The sequence below is a fragment of the Nicotiana tabacum genome, chromosome 23 (assembly GCF_000715075.1).
Source record: "Nicotiana tabacum cultivar K326 chromosome 23, ASM71507v2, whole genome shotgun sequence".
Classification (NCBI taxonomy): Eukaryota; Viridiplantae; Streptophyta; class Magnoliopsida; order Solanales; family Solanaceae; genus Nicotiana; species Nicotiana tabacum.
The window spans coordinates 85,575,556-85,588,850 of NC_134102.1; the positions used below are offsets into that span (position 1 = coordinate 85,575,556).

Here is a 13,295-nt window from a genome sequence, read left to right on the forward strand (position 1 = left end):
GGGCCATCTGGGCTATCAAAGTAAACTGCTAGCCATATTTCCCGATATATATCTATGAAAAGGAATAAGAACGTTTACAGTGGTCAGTGGCGGCGTTATTTGATAGGTAACGGAGGCATTTGAACACCGAACCTCTGAATGCTGCAACTCTACATTCAGTTGCTGCTCTGCTGGGTCTACTTTTACATCTTGCACTTAGTAATGAATTTATCACCTTTTACCTCTAAGATAGGCACCATACAGTGATCAACCCCATATATTTGTAAACTTGCACTAAAATGACACATGGCAAAACACTACTGTATTTTAAGTATTATCCAACCATAACCAAAGCAATCTCACAAATTCTACGCCGCTATCCTTATTTTCTCCCCAGGGTATACATACCATACTATCATGCCTCTTGCAAAATGAAGCTTCAAGAAAGGCTTGTACAAATTGGTTTCCTTATTTAGCAAATGGAGTTGAGCAAAATAATGTTAAATGAAATAATCATATCTAATCCATATCTTTTGACAAACAATTGGACAAGTATTTGTATATAAGGCCAAAAAATAAAAAAATACACACAGGTATATCGATCTTATATATATATTACAGCGACAAGTTCTACCTTGAAAGGACTTGCTGCTACCTGCAGCCTTTCAATAGGTAGGAGGAAGGACTTGAAAAGCTGTTGTTGCTCGTGCAAAAATTTTCAGTTTCCTTTCCCTTTCCAGGTGATCCACATTCACTGAAATCAAGAGTACGCCTCTCACTCTGCAAATGAACAGATAATAGGAAAGTTATAAATTTCAGTTACAATAACTCTCTTGAATAGGAATTTACAGATGAGCAGCTTCCTAATTTTTCATGCTTCAGGTCCACTTATGCTGAGAAACTTTGAACATGTTATATTAAGAAAGACCAGGAAACTACAAGAAAGCTGTTACTCTAATCTAAATGCCTTATTTTCATTTTATATGGCGGTGTTTGACTAGGCACGAAGTTTAAGAAAGAAAGAGACGCTCGACACATATTGAAAGTACCCTTAGAGCTTGTAGTCTTAAACTTGCCATGACATTTTAAAGTCAAATTATTTTCAAATATAGAAAGGTGTCATCCTTTTGGTACAATGAAAAAGGAAATAGTGTCATGTAAAGTGGAAAAAAGGGGGTATATTATTATTTCTGCTCGAATAACAGTATTTTCCTTCAATTTCATTTTTACGGAGTTTTTTTTAAATAAAAACCGATGAGGAAAAGTGATGTTAAAATTCTCAAAAACTGCATGGTTACTATATCTGAAAACACAAATGAATTAGCGTAGGAGATAAAAGTTTGTCCGTTGCTGCGCACGACAATGGGATTGGACATACCATAACATTTGCAGACAAAAGTGAATGATTTTCATCTGCTTTCTGGTTTTTGGAGTTCCTCCCCCGTAGGATTGACTCTGGAGTTTCACCTCCCAAGACCTCCTGTGCGTCTGCAAATGCCCCTGCAGTCTGCTCACTCAATTGCTTCATCAATCCAATAGCATCATAGCTTCTGTCACCTGGACTCATAAACAGTGCAAGATCCTACAAAGTTTCAAAGTAGTTAAGTATGAGCATGGAATTTCAACATATTAAAAGAGCAAACATAAAGATATTAGTCACGCAATAGAACATATAATGTAATTTACAAAATCCTGTTTACCTCAAAATTAAGTTCATTATCAAGTCTTGGGCTTGACAGAAGAGAGTTGATGAACCATGGAGATTTCCAAGCTGAAGGAGATTCAATACTCCTTTTATAAGGCGTTTCTCCAGATCTGATATGAATAGGATCAATGGCAATTAAATTTGCAGGCCCAGAAATGCAACGTGGAAAGGATGAAGAGAAAGCAAAGGAGAAAGCATAGGGTAAAATGCTTCAACGGTCTTACATGCTTACAGTCTCCGCGCCAACTCCATTTCCTGAAGTTTCAGCTGAGTTGTCCAAGGCTGTTGGTGCTGGAGCAGATTGCATTGATGTAGTGATGATAAAACTACTTCCGTCTTTCTTTCCACGTATACGAGGAGAGCAAATAACAGAAAAACATGAAGTCTCAAATGAAGATGAAACAGAACCTTGATTTGATGCAGCTTCGAGTCGTCTAGCGTACTGATTTCCTAGAGCTTTACTGCTGAGATATGTAGCTCTACCAGACTTGGCTCCAAAACGATCAGGAGAGAAGAACAGGTCACTTGCGTTCAGTTCAACCAGAACTCCAGAAGGTTGTTTTATCTGAAACAAGCAGAGCATAAAAGTTATATCCAATTAAAGGATTCTCTGTCTAATAATTTGATCGGGTCTTACGAACATATCCGAATAAACATTCGGTTGTCATAACCATATTAAAACTGTGTATGAATTTAAGCATCAACCGAAAATTAGATTGACTATAAACAAGATGTTACAGTATCTTGCAACAACAATATAAGACTACAGCACCAGCACGTTAAGAATAATGGAAACAAAGGAAACACAGACAGTCAAGATGCGTGAACCGAAAGGAAGGACTTTCTCAACATAGAGCACCAGTTTTTTGGTTGTATAAATTTTTCATTAAATTATTTTCGGATATTTAAAATCGATTGGTAATGCTAAATACTGACACCACCACCATTCTCAGAAAACACAAAGTGGTGCCAAAGGAAAAAAATATGACTCAACTCACCTTTCCAATTGCACTATTGGCTCCACCCTTTGTGCCCTCCCTTGTTCCTTTCTCTTTATAGTGAACTTCACCTCCATCTAACTGTCTCTCGTTGGAAAGTCCATTACGTACCTTGTCCTCCTCCTTACTTCCATCTTCAGTTGGATTTATGTTTTCTTTATCTTCAGATGAAGCTTCAAGTTCCAATGTTTGATCCGTAGTTAGAGAAGACTTTGTTGCTTTTTCATTTGCAGCCTCGTCAAACATAACATCTAGTCGAGAAAAATCCTTAGACAGATCAGAGAATGATTCTTGACGGAAATCACTTCCAAGCTTCTTTTCACATCTCTTTTCTGACAAAGGTGACACCAAATCACGGTGTCGCTTCTTTAATATAGAAGGTGTGCTGGTGAAAGTTTTGGCAGCACTTCTCAGGACGGCATCTGTACTTCCATCTCTAGATGGTGAATCCCACAGCCTAAATGGAGTAAGACAGTTCACAGAAGTCATCATCAACTGGCGGATGCCAAGAGGGCTGTACTCTTGCTGTGCATCTGTACCAGATTGTATAAGATCACAACTGAAAAATGGAATGTCCAAGCTCGGAAAACGAGGAGGCTCATAGTATAAGGCTCCTCCATCCTTCTGCTCTACTGGTATGCTCGAATTTTCGTTCACCAATGGACATGTTTGAATAGTATTTGAAGGAGTTGTGCGAAAATCATTGACAGAAACTAGCTGTAGAGAATCTTTAGTTTGATCCAGTTGCTCTTCCAGGAGAGGATCGTCCATTATGTTGTCACAAGGAGTACCAGATTCAAAGGGATATAGAAAACCATCAGAGTTACTTGTGTGGGACTCCTGTGCTGGGTTTCCCTGCAATGGATTATGAAACTGATTTGCGGCAGTACCAAACATGAGTGAGCTTTGCTCTGAAGAAAACTGTGAAGGAATGGAAAATGGTTGGCCGGATGAAGTTCCCATAACATCTGAACAGAGAGGGTTGCAATTCTCTATAGACATATTTCCACCTTCAGAGATCTGATAGTTCGATGATTGGCAAATCAAAGAATCTGCAGTTTCATCAGCACCGTTCGTACCAGCTTCAGAGGGAATGTATTGTGGAATTCCTGCCTCAGGGTATACCATCCTGCAACCCTCCACAGAGGTAAACATCTCATTGGGCTTATCAAAACCCACAACCATGCTCCCGACATTAGTCGTTTCAAACTTCACTGCATTTTGCTGTGGAAAGGTAACCATATCGTGATTCCCATTACCAGTTAAACACTGCATGAAGAGCCCTGAAGAATCCTGCATCAACTCCAGCGGAGAAATATTAGGTATGTCATCTGGATTAAACTGCCATTCTTTTCCAATGGATGCTGCCCAGTCATGTGAGAAGGTATGCTCCAGGAGCTTGGATTCGTCAAGTTCACTAGGCACTTCTGCCATTGAAAAGGTAATATCTTCAAAGGCTGGGGTATAGTATTCAGAGCATGGTGCTGAACTGGAGCTTGGGTCCTTCCTATAATTTGAATCCTCCAGCAACTTGCCCTCCTCTCTTGTATGTACAAATTTGTTGCCCATGTCACTTGTAGACTGGGAACAGCCAGCAAGATTTGACCCTTGACTGCATTCTGAAGCTTCCTCCATTTCGGTTCCTTCTTTACGAACACTATCATCTTCACTACTCTGTTGCAACTTCGCCGAAGAAGGGATTGATTGGTTCTGACGGTTGACATTAGGCAAAGCAGGGAACTGTGCAAGTAAACCTGATGCCAAATACGAGTCCAATTTCTTTTTGACGGAACTATTCCAGTGATTTTTTATTGCATTATCTGTCCTGAAAATTGTAGCAAAGTCTTTACATGTCATAAAGAATAGTGTAGGAATGCTCAGTGATGACAGCTTAAAAAGAAAATGGAACCAAAACCTATGTTGCTCGAACTCTCCAAAAGTGTTGTCGCACCCGTGTCGGATCCTTCAAAAATGCACTAAATTTGGAGGATCCGACACGCACCCAACAACATTTTTGAAGAGTCCGAGTAACATAGACCAAAACAAACTCTTGTTCTATAAAAGAGAGTGGCCAACAGCTTGAAAGTACCTTCCAGGCAAATACTTCGTTAACTCTGCCCATTTATTCCCGTAAATTTGATGGGCACGAATCAGAGTCAACTCCTCCTCCTGCGTCCAAGCTTCCTTGTTTATTCCAGGATTCAGATGATTGTGCCACCTGGAAAGATCACTCTTAATAGTTATTATAGCAAATTCACTAATATAAGTGAAAAAAATTTAGAGCTTCATATTCTTGAGAACCAACAACAACTACAAACCCAGTGTAATCCCACAAGTGGGGTCTGGGGAGGGTAGTGTGTACGCAGACCTTACCCCTACCTTCAAAAAGGCAGAGAGGCTATTTCTGGTAGACCGACAACAACAAGCACACCAATCAGAAAACCGAAGCGAAAATACAAAACTAACACTAGGTACTGCAATCAGAAAACCGAAACAAAAGCAACAACAAATAACAACAGAAGTCAGGGAATACGAAAATACACAAATGACACCAAGTCATGTACTAAAGCTACCGTTACAAACAAGGACAACGCTCGGCTACAAACAGTCACCTGCAATTTCAATTATGCTAAAAGAAAATAGAAGACAAATGACACCAGAAAACTCCTATGAGATCTAAGGACATATGTAGTGCCAAGGGCGAAGTTCCATGAAAAAACAAATATTCTTCTATGGAAAGACAAGATGCCTCTTATCATGCCATTGTGGAGACTTGTCAAAGTATAAGTTGATGAATAGCATCTAGCGGTTAGTGAAAATGGTTCGAATGGGAAAACAGCAATCAAGTTCGTTACAAAACTTAATGTTCATTGCGAGATGGCTGCATACGGGGGCATCTTATGAGGTTAAGAGAGTTGCTAGGAGTGTAGATTTCTCATTTAAACTGAATTAAACAAGTTAGGAAGAATTAGGAAGTTGAAATCCCACAAGCTGCCTCACACAAACTCTCGTACTCAGAGCAGAAATTTGGAGAAAATTGACACTAAACAAAGTGAAAAAAGAAGAGCGATACATATACCATTTAGGAAACAAAAGAATCAACTACTTGCTTACCTTTCTCGACATTGTTTTCCAATACGTCCCGGCAAATGTTGAGCGATGGTGGACCACTTTTTGGGGCCATATTTCTTAACTAATTCAACTATTACTTCATCCTCCTGCAAGTAAGTCAAAAAGTAAAATAGTTATTAGCAATATAAAGGACATGGATGTCGAGTGTTCCAGAATAATCACATATTATGCAAGCATATGAAACTTACCTCTTTAGACCATGGACCTTTGACAAGTTCAGGATTAAGAACTTTCTGCCACCGGTGCAAGCATTGTACATCAGTCCGGTCTTTAAAACATTCCGCTGCATGGAGTAAATTTCTCAGATCAGTACTTCAACTTCATGCCCTTAATGCTGAAGTAGCAGTAAGCTGATTTTATGTCAAATAGTTTCTGCTATAACAATTGGGTGTGTCATAAAACTTCAAATGCAATTGTAAGTTAACCGATTCAAACATAGCATATATTATAAGTTATAACAGGGAGAGACTCCAATGCCTCAAAAAATGAATACAGCAAAACATTTCTACAGAAAATGATAGCGAGAAAGGTTTTGTTTCCCGACAAACTGGGAAGACCAACTCATTTAACTAGAACATCTCTAACTCAGTTCAATCAATTTATTCATTAATTGAGCTAGGAGATATGTGACTACCAGCTGCTTCCTCTTATCAAATATGGATACTATGATTGAAAATATGAGCAGAAGAAGTAGGGGAAAATGACCAATTGAACATTTGATGCAGAAGACAATGACAACAAATCTCTGAGCTATCAGGTTAGAGTTGCTCCAAACCGACAAGGTTTACTTCAACTAAGTACTACTATTAAGATGTACATAATGAATGTGTACTTAATGTCAAATGGAGAACAATCTGGAAGCAACGAGTTAACTGTTGCTTTAAAACCTGTTATGAGAAAACTAGCATTGCGGAGAAACTTCATGGGAGAAAAGGCTGAAAGGAGGGGGATTTGTTTTGTACTGACCCAGGACCAAAGAGAAGCGAGATGTTTTTTTTTATTTTATGTTGTGGGATAGAGAAGTAAAATAACCGTAAAATAAGTTAAAAGTGAACACTCTATTTCACTCTTGGAATATGAAAAGTTTTGTCTTTAAAAGCTTCCTTGAGTAGATTCCTGTGATGAATCCGAAAGAACTCCACAAATATAAACACACCATATCCTATTCCTGAAAAGAAAACAGCCTCCCAAAGAGGACCACAAGGTCTTATTCTTGAGCTATGATCAACTTCCAACTCTTTCAACTCAAAGTAAATGTTGATTTCTGCAGGTTTGACCAAAATGAGAAGGAACCAAAGTGAACCAAGAGTATGCTTTTGGCCAGCATTTCTCAGAGACTTGTACGTTAATTTACTTAGTCCATCTTGAAATGTCCACTAATTGTGTCTTGCACATCGAATAGCAGCCCTAGTTTGGACCTTTATTTCGTGAACTACGTTTGACTTTTTCTTTTAACGCAAAGTATATGTTGACACTAAGCATAAATGTAAATAAGGTCTTTCATCCTGAAATTATGGTTTAGCACATTATAGCAGGTCAAAACAAGGAGGAGCACTAGTGCACACATCATTGAAAGGGCTTGAATGTAAGCTAATTAGAGAAACAGTTCTGCTCGTATGACAAAAGCCTAAGAGAAACTGGCAGTTTACTGAAGCTGATAAATAACTTCTATTTCATACGGCCGTAAAGTGACCACTCATTCAGATAAACTCACACTATAGTAAAAACAACACATCAGCTTTCTGACTGTATAACTCAAGCAATCCACTTAGAAATTCCATATTTTTATTATTCCACCGGCAGAGCCAGTCCTGTTAAAGTGGAAGAGAGATGGCGTTTACCATCAGCATCATATGTTAAAGGTGAAAGATCAGCAGCATGCCCCATGAGGCCATGAATGTCAGGCACATTATGCTGTTAAATAACAGGATGATGCAGTACTTTACCTATTTTTTTCCAGTTTTTGCCCTTAAAACGTTGGACAGCTTTGCGTAGGATCTCGTCCTGAAAGAGAAAAGGATTTGTATTGTTACGACTATATAAAACAAAAGGTACTGAAATTGGTCATACTATATGTAGAAAATGAAAATCGAAACCTAGGGATTTCAGAAGGAACCTTAGAAGTCAGGAACTAATGCATATAAAACTTCAACTAAGATGTCCAATCAATAGGCATCTACCACATAGGACACTACTAGCGTTCTTTCTACATAGTGACTTCTCAATCAAATTAAATCCTTACTATCATGTAGATTCAAATTGAGTACCGTTGAATGTATAGATCGTGAGAAATAGCTATAGACCCTTCGAAGAAAAGGGGGAACCAGATATTTTTGGGCTATATTTATACAAGTTAAGGAGGCTATCTGCCGCTGCTAGGTAGGAAAATGGACAAAAACAATCAGGCCCATATGTTTCGCTATGCCTGCCAGCATCATATGTGATATTTGGAATGCAAGAACAAAAGAAGTTTTGAGAGCTCAGCAGCTACAACGCACACACGCAAGTTTGTATGTCTATACTAGGAACGTATTACCACCCTCTCCCAACAGAGGAAAAGAAAATTTTAGCAAGGAAAAAGAACAAAAAGGAAAAGCACATGCATTAAAAAAAGTAACTATCCATTGCTTACCAAAATGAAAGGAAATAAATAAAGAATAGCTTGAATGCAAGAAATTTTGACTTTTTTTTCGATGGAGGAAGTGCCCACTTACTTCTTCAGTAGTCCACTGCCCCTTTGTTGAACGTCTCGTAGGACCACTAGTTCTCCTGTTAATATTAGCACCAGATGAGAGGGTAGTTCAATATTCGACACGCTATTCGAGTGAGATTTATTGAAGTTAGTAATCTTTCTCAAAATCATCTCAATAGCCTTGTCATGCGCTATCCACTAAAAGACTGAAGGGTTTGTGTAATATAGCAGTTCGATAAAGAAAGTGCACAAAATCACATAGTGGCACTCAAAATATATGGTATGAAAGAAGCAATGGTCCAGTGCTTTGAAAATTACCCATGCAAAGGCCGAACTCTTTGGAGACTACTGCTAGTGCCATCTGAAGGAGTGCTTATTCTATCACTTTCCATGGTTGTTTGACACAAAGGAAAATCTGCATAACCCACCACCCAAAGGTTGATAATTCTCTCCAGAATGTCTTCTCCAATTCATTATATGCCACCCTAAGATGTTGGATCTCCTACCTGATTCCATAATAAAATTCATGGCTCAGATTAGAGCAAAAACAACAACATCATGGTTGCTAAAAAGCATGAGATAACTATTAAAGAAATAATAACCATTCAAAGAGGCCTCGACTGCCTCATTTATCATTATGCCACATCTGCTCTTTCATGAACAAACCAGAAGTCCCAATTTCAGCAATTAAGCATGTTTGATGCTAATTCTTATAGTTTTGGACGTAAACTAGCTTTTAACGTTATGTTGTTCAAATTGTGCAATGTCCTAATTGTATATAGTTCTAAAGAATCCATTTCACATGAAGTTTATTTAAATGAAAAGCAAGAAATTCGAACAAACAAAGGAAAGAAAATCCAGCATATGAATTCCTACTGAATCGACGAAAGCATAGAAAACGTCCACCCTCCTCACATACCATTCAAGTATTCTAAGCCATGTGGGGTCAATGAATATTATACAATCAGCTTATCCTTTTGGGTGTCATGATCAGAAACAAGAGAATATAGCATACAATTTAATGTGAAATGATAAGTTTTAATAAACTAGGTTGTAACAGTTGAACTGAATTTAAAACTTTGCTGTCAACTCATTAATCTTAATTCTTTTTGTCTTTCTTTGAGGCCTAAATTAATACTGAAATTTAATTCTTAGCCCCTTTCAATTTTCTTCTCTTGATTAATAAATTTCAAAAATCACCTATGCACAAATACTAAAACAAAGTAAAGCCGCATCTCTCCTAATAACTATAGTCAGCTTCCTTCAAACTGAAAAAGTGAAAGCCAAAATCTATAAAATCTGCATTATCATCGACGTCACAAATCATAAATTGAGGGTTCAGTAAGAATTAAACACACAAATTTAGGTAAAGAATACACTAAACAAAATCAGCAAAATCGACAGCAACTTCAAGAAAGATCAAGAATAAGAAATTACTAAAATGATCCAACAAAAAGAATCTGATCAAACTCATTGGTTTCCTTATTAATTCAGGTGTAATTTTTAAAATAAAAATCAAATTAGGGTTCAAAGATACAACTTTTCACAAAATCAAGATTCAAACTTTTCCATACCCAAATACCCAAGAAATCATTAATTAACAAATCAATCAAACCCAGAAGAGATAATTAAAGAAAACCAATTAACCATCAAATTTTTCAAGAAAAAAAAAAAAGATAGTAAAAAAGTGCACTTACCGAACTCAGCTTCAAAAAATCCAAGAAAACCAATGGAGTAATAAAAACAAAGCACATTTGCAGATCCCAAATACAAAAAGGACAAAAATTCAGAGATAACTTGTAAGATCTGCAAATGCACTGATTAAAATTTAGACAGAGAAAGTCTAGTCTAGAGAGAGAAAGAGAAGTGGGTGTGTTGTGTTGTTTGAAGAAAATAATGAGAAAAACGGTCTCTTAGGAAATTCAAATGTTAAGGGAGGGCGGAGTATAGGGTTTTTAAGGTTTCAAAAACTCATTTGGGACTGGTCAACGGTGGATGATTTGTATGTAAAGTAATCTCAGCCGTATGATTGGTTTTATTTTTGGTAAGTTTTCAAATTTTGTCAATGTTAACGGGCAAGTTTTTACCTGCTACCTGCTTTTGCTATTTCCTCTCTTTTTCACTTTTAAAAAGCAGGCAAGGCAACTCTTTTTTTGTTTTTCTTTTTTCAAGGAGGCTAGATTTAGTAAGAAACTAAATTTAGTTCCAAGAAATGCCAATTTATAAGATTGTTCCCTCCCTCCCAGTTTATATATCATTTTTTGACCGTGCATAGAATTTAAAAAATTAAAAAAATTGAAACTTTTTGTATAAAACAAGTAATAAATATTAGTAGCTAGAAATCACAAAATATGAAGTTTAACGTTAATTATATCAAAATACGAAAAAAGTATCATTCTTTTTAAAATACATATTCACCATAAAAAAACGTATACTTCCCAAAGTTTTACTTCTCCAACATTTTGAAATTTAATGTTTTCAAAGAAAAATTTAATCGCTTAGAAGCCGTAGCATACACGACGTGTGTATATGGTCATTATTAAGATATAAACTGCTACAAGTTTAAAGGGGACTAATTGTTTAATTTAAATTTTTTTTAAAAAAAAAAAAAAACTAAACAAACGAAAAGAATTACTAGAAGATAGTGCACTGTGGTAGAAAAGTAGTCCCGTAGAATTGGATGGTTTAAATATAATTACTTTTAAAGAAAGATGAGGGATCGAGCTAATTACAATCAAACTTTTTTATAATAACATGGTTTGTTTCGATATTTTTTAATTTTTATAGTGAATAATTATTATACATCTATAACAATATTTGAAGTATAAATAATTTTTGACTATTATAAGAAATAATTATCCAAAAATTAATTACTTTATTTTTTTTTGTTACATATAAAAGATAAAAAAATTATTCAAATTTAGAATCTCAAAAGATATGCATATTTCACTAATTAAATATTTAAAAAATCTAATACATTATTGAAATATCCATAACTAAACTACAAAGATTTATTATTAAAGCACACATTTTAAAGCTACTAAAAATAAAATCTTTCAAGATCGATGGAAGAACTATGTAATTTTAGCTTGTTTCATAGATTGCAGTCTCTTACTAGCGATATAACGCTTAAATTAGCAAAGATTTGTGTCTAAACTTTCACCAGAAAAAGTATCGCTCCCTTGAAAGTAATGTAAGACACTAATGATTAATCTTTAAATCTTAAGTATTATGCAAGACGAAAACTTTATCTAATAGAAAATTTGTGTAAAGATCTTCAAATATTAGACATTATGCACGATGAATACGTTTGTACAACGAAGTAAAATTATACCAGCTCATATTTTAATGAAATTATATGAATGTTTACCCGAAAATTGGTACAATTGAATTTGTTCGTGGTTTCTAGACAGATGGATTAATCTGACCCAAAGAAGTGATGAATTAATCAATTTGGATGCCAAATACTTAGCCTAAAATGCAGATGAAACCATAGAGCTGAAGAGCCCTAGGACAGAGTCTCCGGGCACAATAATGATAAAACCAACAAGCTAGAGAGAGAAAAATAGTATCAAGATGTTGTGTTAGAATATATTCTTTAATGTCCAAAAGACTGTCCTTACAATGGGCATTGAGCCTATTATTTATAGCTTAATGGGCGTAATGGTCGGGCCCACCACTAATGATAATTATTGAAGTATGATAATAAAAACCTAACGGTAAACATAAATGCTCAAAACTTTATAACATGTCGTTACTCTTTAATACTGTGGAATATACTTCATTAAATGCCACCGGGCGCAGCATGCTTAATGCCTTTATGAACTTGCCTTTCTCGGTGACACACGAAGTAGTTGTGCCCAGTTTTTCGTCCTCCCGACTTTGGTTCCACGTGTCCCCTTCTTTGGTGGCCACATGTCGTAACATATTTTACCCAATATAGATAGTCCCCCTGCTTTCCGGTGACATAACTTTGTGTTACCGGAAAGTTGGTGAAAATTCTCTTTTGGCGGAAATTACTATAATTCCTTTTGGAGGTTACTGATAGTTGATTAGACGCCTGTCTCTCTGCATTTAATGCCCCGAATACACGTCTTCCTATGATTTAACACGCCTTTTGCCGGTTATCGAGGTAACCTTAGCCAAGTATTTAGCTACTCAAAACTCCAACCATACATCAACTTCCCTTTTCTTTGAGTCTCAATACTGCTTGAACTTCCGGCTTGTATCCATGTTCTTCATCCCTTCTCTAATTTCCTACAAACACAAAATCTTTTCTTCCCCCTTTCCTCATGGCATCTTCATCCAAATGTACTGGTTCTTCGAAGAGCAAGAACAAAATCAAGGATTTCGCTCTTCCAATAGTAAGTTCCATAATTCCAAGAAGGCTCAATACTTCGAAAGATTTTAAAGAGAAAATTTCCACTAAAAACCCTCGTTCATGGGCGGTTAACAGGTACCCATCTTCCATTCGTCCTTCCAGTATTCCTACTGTAAATGAAGATTGCAGCTGCCAAGAACTGGACATTATTGATCCTGATTTATCGGAGCGATTGACTCTTCCCCGGGAGGGTTTTACATATTTTTACACATACCTCTTTTACTTTGGGTGCGTTTTATTTAACTGGAGAGCTTGACATTGTGATAGCGGAATTCTGTCTCTGTTATCATGTGTGTTTGGTACAGGTAAGTCCTTCTGTGTGGAGGACGGTTGCCTGCTTTTGGCGCTTTTTCCTGAAAATCAAAGAAGAGCTAGCATTGGCTCACATGGTGAACTTATATTCCCCTA

General features: G+C 36.6%; 1 protein-coding gene across 2 annotated transcripts; it reads right to left on the minus strand.

The window, feature by feature from the left end:
- Positions 1-464: 464 nt before the first annotated feature.
- Positions 465-10,531, minus strand: LOC107773772 (myb-related protein 3R-1-like). Of its 2 annotated transcripts, XM_075245218.1 has the most exons (12): positions 10,204-10,531; positions 8,825-9,012; positions 8,529-8,583; positions 7,761-7,818; positions 6,003-6,097; positions 5,797-5,900; positions 4,772-4,900; positions 2,683-4,507; positions 1,909-2,249; positions 1,680-1,794; positions 1,358-1,561; positions 465-759 (listed from the first exon to the last, which is right to left on the minus strand). In XM_075245218.1, exons 2-12 carry the CDS (start codon positions 8,896-8,898, stop codon positions 631-633), a joined length of 3,129 nt encoding a protein of 1,042 aa, XP_075101319.1. In that variant the 5' UTR covers positions 8,899-9,012; positions 10,204-10,531; the 3' UTR covers positions 465-630. The 2 variants fall into 2 exon arrangements, with proteins under 2 accessions (XP_075101319.1, NP_001312096.1); NM_001325167.1 differs by lacking the exon at positions 10,204-10,531 and having other exon boundaries at positions 631-759; positions 8,825-8,898.
- Between the last annotated feature and the right edge of the window lie 2,764 nt (positions 10,532-13,295).